Source organism: Mustela lutreola, chromosome Y (assembly GCF_030435805.1).
Source record: "Mustela lutreola isolate mMusLut2 chromosome Y, mMusLut2.pri, whole genome shotgun sequence".
NCBI classification, from domain to species: Eukaryota; Metazoa; Chordata; class Mammalia; order Carnivora; family Mustelidae; genus Mustela; species Mustela lutreola.
The window spans coordinates 1,099,169-1,107,435 of record NC_081309.1 but is presented as its reverse complement, the minus strand read 5'-3'; the positions used below and the strand labels follow the sequence as shown (position 1 = coordinate 1,107,435).

Here is an 8,267-nt window from a genome sequence, read left to right as displayed (position 1 = left end):
TGTCTGAGACAGTCCTTGAGACTGTGCAGACTGTGGAATTCCTGGTACAATCTAAACTGACCAGCATGTGCCTTCCTGCCCAAGCCATTGGAGGAGGCTCCTCCTGGGATTACTGCAGGAAAAGGAGCAAAGCCCTGGAGAGGGAGAAGGCTCTGGTGGAGACAGCAGGAGGGGGATGAGAGGGAGACTGGGAGGAGAGAGAGAGAAGCCCAGAGGAGAAGAAGAGCTGGCGGAATGGGAGGGAGGGAGAGAAGGGAAGAGAGGCACAGGGGCAGGTGGGAGAGGAGTGTGCTCCAATGGAGAGGGAGAGACAGGCAGGGAGCTGCGAGGAAGGGTTAGGCACGGTGGGAAGGACGGGTAGGCCTCCAGCTGAATTCATACTTTGCAAGGCGTATAGACCCAGAGGACACATTGCCTGTGAGGAAGGGACCCGCCCCCCAATCGTGGGAAAGCCAAAAATGGGCTGAGCAGAGCTAAATCCAGTGGTGTCCAGGAGGGCAGCTGTCACATTTCCCGAAAATATGAGACAGCGAGTGAGGAAGTCACAGAGGAATAGAGGGTGGAAACAGTCAGGGAGTACACAGTCACCAAGTAGTGCAATTGTGGACTGCCCTGTGTCAGTAATGGGGCTGCTCAGTAATGGGGCTTCACGGCACTGGAGTACGATGTGGACGACAGCAGAACGAGCAGGTTTTGAAAAGCTGTCCACGTCTATGCTACGAACGAGACACTGGCCTTTTATTCCCAAAGTCACAAAGAATTTGAAAGTGGGAGGAGCGAGGCTAAAACCTCCGAAGATGGACGCTGCCCTACATGGTCGGAGCAGCCTGTGTGCACTTGGCCCTTAACCAGGGGAGCATGCTGCATGGGGTGTTGGTGAGGACTAGGTGTGCCCTCTGGAGGCATTTCCCTTTTAGTGGTCTAACTGGATATAGGGTATTGGGCACTTTCCTTCAGACCCTGGGGAAGGAGGCATATCAGCCTCAGGGTCAGCATGGGTCAGACAGCACACGGGTGGGTGTCCTGGGTCTCGCATTCAGCTATACTCTGCCCTCTCCTCTATGGACCATCTTGGGACACGAATCCAAAATCCTAGGGAAGCCGCGAACTGGGGATCATGGGGCAGCGTGGGGTTGCCAATCCGTGAGCATGTCTCTGGACATGTGAGTGTGTGACCTTTGGGTGCCTGGGAGGGTGAGGGAGTGTGTGCATGTCAGGACATGAGAGTGACCGAATCACCGTGTGTTGGGTGCGGGGTGTTGGCTTTGCTCCTGTGTGTATGCGTCGGGGTATGTGAGTGGCTAAATATTCTGAGGCTTAGGGCGGTTTGAAACCGATGGTGTCCGTGTCCGTGTGTGTGTGTGACACACACTCTCCCTGGCATTCATTCTTCCGTCCAGCCACGTGGGCCAGAATGACAGTGTCATCTTTCCTACCTTCCCTCGTCCCACTTTCCCCTCTCCAACGTTCCCTCCACAGGGCCTGGCCCCCACTCGCTCCCGCTGTATCTGGGGCTGAGGATGACTGTGTCAGCAAGGGCCTGGGCACGCCTGTTTAGAAGAAAGGAGAGCACTGGCTCTGGGGTTCAAGAGACTAATGAAACTACCGTCCCACCCTTGCTGTGTCTGAGCTCATCCACCAGGGAGCATCTCTGGAAGAGGGTCCTCGCCATCCACCAAAACTTGACACTGGACATGTCTGGCCCTGGCTCGTCCTTCCCTTTCCTTGTCCTCTGTCATTTCCCCAGGGAAGACATGAGCCCTTTCAGTCAGCTGGCCTTTCGCTCATCTCCTCTCCCCGCCCACCTCCACCATCCCCGGGGGAAGGACCTCCGCCACGCTGGGATGCAGTCCCAGAGCTTGTGTGACCTAGACCTCTGGGCAAGCATGCATATTCCCTTCCACGGAATAAGGATGCCCAGGCAGCGTGGTAAGCATCGACGGGAATCCCATGAGCTCCGGCACCCCACCTGCCCCTTTCCATGAAGAAGACCGTGTGCGAGCGTACCCACAGTAACACACGTAAGCACGGCTGACATCGCTCTTCCACATTTTAATAAATTCACAGGAGGCCTCAGTCGGCCCTGGGTTTCTTCCCGACACCAGGCTCGAGGTGGGTCCCTGCTCGAGGGCCCAAGCTGATCATTCGGCTCCCTCTGAAAGGTCCTGGACTCTTTCCGGTCAAGCGCAAGGCTCTTGCGTATTCACCTCAACATGCTGAAGTTCCTGGGAGAGACGGATACACAGACACACAGGCACACAGGCACATATGAGGAGGCCGGTGAGTATCCTCTATGGGCCATACACAGGTTTGCTAGAGGGTTCAAGACCCTTCGGGGATCGGAGGTCATTCTGCCCTGCCCCTCTCCCCGGGCCTTGATGGCGATCGCCTGACATGTCCTCCAACCACGTAGCAAATATCTCTGTGCATGCTGGCCAGTGTTCTCTGGATGTTTGCGGTGGGCACAGGAGATTGCCCTGGGAGATGGCTGGGAAAACTCTACCGATGAACACAGAAAGGTAACGGGGTGACGCATGAGCCTTCACACCAGGGAACCCAAACTCTGTGCCAAGGATGGCAAGAGGCACTGAGGCGGTGCTCAAAGCTGAGGCGCCTGCTTCTCCAGCTCTGCTTGTTGGTGTGGCCTGACCCGCGTGCCTCAAGCTTCCCAGGCAGAACCAGTTTGACACCGCACTCCCTGACTCATGCTGATGCCCTTTGCACACGGGGTCACCGCCTCTTGAGCGTTCCGCTGAGCCGCCGTTTCTTCATCTGGGACACCCAGGTCCCACGGAGGCCTACGGAGCATTTTCTGCACCCACGCCCCGGTCTTCTCACCTGCACTCCTCTCAGTTCCTCGGCTGGGGCCTTCTTCCTCATGTAGTACTGCAGGGGATTGGGCCACAGGTCGTCCATGACGATCTGGCAGGGGAAACGGGGCGGGGCTCAGAGGCCCATCCCAGTCGGCTGGGGAACACAGCCAGGTTCACGTGCGCGGTCTGTCCCCGGGACCCACCTCAGCTATCCTGCTAGACCCGGCAAAGCTGTGGTCAGAGAGCCAGTTGAAGAAGTTTAGGCTGCTGTTGTGGTGTCTGCGGCTACGGGCCTCCCGTTCATAACAGGGGTGCCACTGGATGGGAGTGGAATGAGACGGCTCGTACCCTGCAGGAAGATGGGTACGTGCGAAGGCGCCGCCTAATGCATCAGGTGCAACCCTGCCGCCTCCACCTGCTGCCACCCCCTCCACGCAGAGGCCCCCTTACCAGCAGCCCTGAGGACATACTCCTTCTCAACGACTTCATTGCGGAAGTAGGAGTTCTTGCGAAAGAAGAGCAGGACCCTGCGGCGATCACGGGGAGACCCGAGTTCCTCCACCTGCCGGGCGGCAAAGTGGGGAGGAGGGTTGAAATCTCTGTCCAGCAGACCCTTGCCCTCCTGGCCTTGGGGAGAAATCGCTTCTGTTATCCCCTCTTCTCGTATCATCTACGAAGAGTGATAATTTGACTTCTTCTTTGCCGATTTGGATGCCTTTAATTTCCTTTTGTTGTCTGATTGCTGAGGCTAGGACCTCTAGTACGATGTTGAAAAGCAGTGGTGATAATGGACATCCCTGCCGTGTTCCTGACCTTAGCGGAAAAGCTTTCAGTTTTTCTCCATTGAGAATGATATTTGCGGTGGGTTTTTCATAGATGGCTTTGATGATATTGAGGTATGTGCCCTCTATCCCTACACTTTGAAGAGTTTTGATCAGGAAGGGATGTTGTACTTTGTCAAATGCTTTTTCAGCATCTATTGAGAGTATCATATGGTTCTTGTTCTTTCTTTTATTGATGTGTTGTATCACATTGACTGATTTGCGGATGTTGAACCAACCTTGCAGCCCTGGAATAAATCCCACTTGGTCGTGGTGAATAATCTTTTTAATGTACTGTTGAATCCTATTGGCTAGTATTTTGTTGAGTATTTTCGCATCTGTGTTCATCAAGGATATCGGTCTATAGCTCTCTTTTTTGGTGGGATCCTTGTCTGGTTTTGGGATCAAGGTGATGCTGGCCTCATAAAATGAGTTTGGAAGTTTTCCTTCCATTTCTATTTTTTGGAACAGTTTCAGGAGAATAGGAATTAGTTCTTCTTTAAATGTTTGGTAGAATTCCCCCGGGAAGCCGTCTGGCCCTGGGCTTTTGTTTGTTTGGAGATTTTTAATGACTGTTTCAATCTCCTTACTGGTTATGGGTCTGTTCAGGCTTTCTATTTCTTCCTGGCTCAGTTGTGGTAGTTTATATGTTTCTAGGAATGCATCCATTTCTTCCAGATTGTCAAATTTATTGCCGTAGAGTTGCTCATAGTATGTTCTTATAATAGTTTGTATTTCTTTGGTGTTAGTTGTGATCTCTCCTCTTTCATTCATGATTTTATTTATTTGGGTCCTTTCTCTTTTCTTTTTGATAAGTCGGGCCAGGGGTTTATCAATTTTATTAATTCTTTCAAAGAACCAGCTCCTAGTTTCGTTGATTTGTTCTATTGTTTTTTTGGTTTCTATTTCATTGATTTCTGCTCTGATCTTTATGATTTCTCTTCTCCTGCTGGGCTTAGGGTTTCTTTCTTGTTCTTTCTCCAGCTCCTTTAGGTGTAGGGTTAGGTTGTGTACCTGAGACCTTTCTTCTTTCTTGAGAAAGGCTTGTACCGCTATATATTTTCCTCTCAGGACTGCCTTTGTTGTGTCCCACAGATTTTGAACCGTTGTATTTTCATTATCATTTGTTTCCATGATTTTTTTCAATTCTTCTTTAATTTCCCGGTTGACCCATTCATTCTTTAGAAGGATACTGTTTAGTCTCCATGTATTTGGGTTCTTTCCAAACTTCCTTTTGTGGTTGAGTTCTAGCTTTAGAGCATTGTGGTCTGAAAATATGCAGGGAATGATCCCAATCTTTTGATACTGGTTGAGTCCTGATTTAGGACCGAGGATGTGATCTATTCTGGATAATGTTACATGTGCACTAGAGAAGAATGTGTATTCTGTTGCTTTGGGATGAAATATTCTGAATATATCTGTGATGTCCATCTGGTCCAGTGTGTCGTTTAAGGCCTTTATTTCCTTGCTGATCTTTTGCTTGGATGACCTGTCCATTTCAGTGAGGGGAGTGTTAAAGTCCCCTACTATTATTGTATTATTGTTGATGTGTTTCTTTGATTTTGTTATTAATTGGTTTATATAGTTGGCTGCTCCCACATTGGGGGCATAGATATTTAAAATTGTTAAATCTTCTTGTTGGACAGACCCTTTGAGTATGATATAGTGTCCTTCCTCATCTCTTATTATAGTCTTTGGCTTAAAATCTAATTGATCTGATATAAGGATTGCCACTCCTGCTTTCTTCTGATGTCCATTAGCATGGTAAATTCTTTTCCATCTACTCACTTTAAATCTGGAGGTGTCTTCAGGCTTAAAATGTGTTTCTTGGAGGCAACATATAGATGGGTTTTGTTTTTTTATCCATTCTGATACCCTGTGTCTTTTGACAGGGGCATTTAGCCCATTCACATTCAGGGTAACTATTGAGAGATATTAATTTAGTGCCATTGTATTGCCTGTAAGGTGAATGTTACTGTATATGGTCTCTGTTCCTTTCTGATCTACCACTTGTAGGCTCTCTCTTTGCTTAGAGGACCCCTTTCAATATTTCCTGTAGAGCTGGTTTGGTATTTGCAAATTCTTTCAGTTGTTGTTTGTCCTGGAAGCTTTTAATCTCTCCTTCTATTTTCAATGATAGCCTAGCTGGATATAGTATTCTTGGCTGCATGTTTTTCTCGTTTAGTGCTCTGAAAATATCATACCAGCTCTTTCTGGCCTGCCAGGTCTCTGTGGATAAGTCAGCTACCAATCTAATATTTTTACCATTGTATGTTACAGATTTCTTTTCCCGGGCTGCTTTCAGGATTTTCTCTTTGTCATTGAGACTTGTAAATTTTACTATTAGGTGACGGGGTGTGGGCCTATTCTTATTGATTTTGAGGGGCATTCTCTGAGCCTCCTGAATTTTGATGCTCGTTTCCTTTGCCATATTGGGGAAATTCTCCCCAATAATTCTCTCCAGTATACCTTCTGCTCCCCTCTCACTTTCTTCTTCTTCTGGAATCCCAATTATTCTAATGTTGTTTCGTCTTATGGTGTCACTTATCTCTCGAATTCTCCCCTCGTGGTCCAGTAGCTGTTTGTCCCTCTTTTGCTCAGCTTCTTTATTCTCTGTCATTTGGTCTTCTATATCACTAATTCTTTCTTCTGCCTCATTTATCCTAGCAGTTAGAGCCTCCATTTTTGATTGCACCTCATTAATAGCTTTTTTTATTTCACCTTGGTTAGATTTTAGTTCTTTTATTTCTCCAGAAAGGGCTTTTATATCTCTCGAGAGGGTTTCTCTAATATCTTCCATGCCTTTTTCGAGTCCGGCTAGAACCTTGAGAATTGTCATTCTGAACTCTAGATCTGACATATTACCAATGTCTGTATTGATTAGGTCCCTAGCCTTTGGTACTGCCTCTTGTTCTTTTTTTTGTGTTGAATTTTTACGTCTTGTCATTTTGTCCAGATAAGAGTAAATGAAGGGGCAAGTAAAATACTAAAAGGGTGGCAACAACCCCAGGAAAATATACTTTAGCCAAATTAGAAGAGATCCAAAATCGTGAGTGGGGAGAAAGGGGATAAAAAGAGGTTCAAAAAGGAAGAAAGAAAAAAAAAAAGAAAAGAAAAAAAAAAAAGAAAAGAAAAGAATTTTTTAAAAAAGAATACACCTAAGAAAAATGTAAAAAAGAAAAAATATATATATTAGATAAACTAGTATAAAATCGTTAAAAAAGAAAAAGGTAACAGTTACAAAAAATTTTACCCGAAGGCGAAAAAAAAAAAAATGAAAAAGAAAAAATCAAATTAACTGCAAGACTAAAAAAAATCCCAGGAAAAAAGCCATGAGTTCTGTGTTTGGCTTTCTCCTCCTCTGGAATTCTGCTGCTCTCCTTGGTATTGAAACCGCACTCCTTGGTAGGTGAACTTGGTCTTGGCTGGATTTCTTGTTGATCTTCTGGGGGAGGGGCCTGGTGTAGTGATTCTCAAGTGTCTTTGCCCCAGGCGGAATTACACCGCCCTTACCCGGGGCCGGGGTGAGTAATCCGCTCGGGTTTGCTTTCAGGAGCTTTTGTTACCTGAGCGCTTTCCGTAGAGTTCCGGAGGACGGGAATACAAATGGCGGCCTCCTGGTCTCCGGCCCGGAGGAGCCGAGAGCCCAGGGCCCCACTCCTCAGTGCGCCCTCAGAGAACAGCGCCCAGTTACTCCCGTCTGCCTGACCTCCGGCCGCGCTCCGAGCTCACCGAGCCTGCGACCGGTTCAAGGTAACACTGAGCTGCGAGCTTACTGTCGGCTCTGTCTCTGTAGCTGGCTTTCCCGTTCCAATACCCGCAAGCTCTGCGACACTCAGACACCCCCGATCCTTCTGTGACCCTGCGGGACCTGAGGCCACGCTGACCCCGCGTGGGTTTCGCCCCGGTTTAGCCTCTGGAGTGATGTCCCTCAGCGGAACAGACTTTTAAAAGTCCTGATTTTGTGTGCGGTTGCTCCGCCGCTTGCCGGGAGCCGGCCCCTCCCCCCAGGGTCTATCTTCCCGTCGCTTTGGATTCACTTCTCCGCCGATCCTACCTTTCAGAAAGTGGTTGTTTTTCTGTTTCCAGAATTGCTGTTCTTCTTCTCTTCGATCTGCCGATGGATTTTCAGGTGTTTGCAATCTTTAGATAAGCTATCTAGCTGATCTCCGGCTAGCTGAAGCAGTCTCAGCTTGCTACTTCTCCGCCATCTTGACTCCTCCAATATGGTGGAATTTAATCAGAGCCTAAGCAATACCAAGAATGGGTATTGGTTCAACTCCAACCACCTGTAACCATGTTATCCTTGAAAAGAAACAGGGAAGAGGATGATGAATGAGAGGCATTGTCAAAATAAACAATGTAGGGGAATAAGCTCACCAAAGGATTGAGTTTTCATCATAGAACTATTAAATTGTTGTCCTCCCACAGACTTTACCACCAAATGACTTAAAATACTAGTCACAGCAGCTTTAGCTAATATATCACGTACACCTTTCAACAAAAACTTAGAAGACATGCCAAAAGGCAAAAAGCACAGTTTGAAAAGATGGAAAGCACAACTAATATGACTGTAATGTTGATATTATCAAGACCAGGGAATTTAAAAACATGTATATAATATGCTAAGATC

At 47.7% G+C, this 8,267-nt stretch overlaps 1 protein-coding gene across 1 annotated transcript; it reads right to left on the bottom strand.

Annotated features, from left to right (window-relative positions):
* Positions 1–2,053: 2,053 nt before the first annotated feature.
* Positions 2,054–3,483, bottom strand: LOC131822514 (testis-specific Y-encoded protein 3-like). Its single transcript, XM_059158824.1, has 4 exons — positions 3,264–3,483; positions 3,017–3,162; positions 2,839–2,922; positions 2,054–2,225 (listed from the first exon to the last, which is right to left on the bottom strand). Exons 1-4 carry the CDS (start codon positions 3,481–3,483, stop codon positions 2,181–2,183), a joined length of 495 nt encoding a protein of 164 aa, XP_059014807.1. The 3' UTR covers positions 2,054–2,180.
* Positions 3,484–8,267: the final 4,784 nt, after the last annotated feature.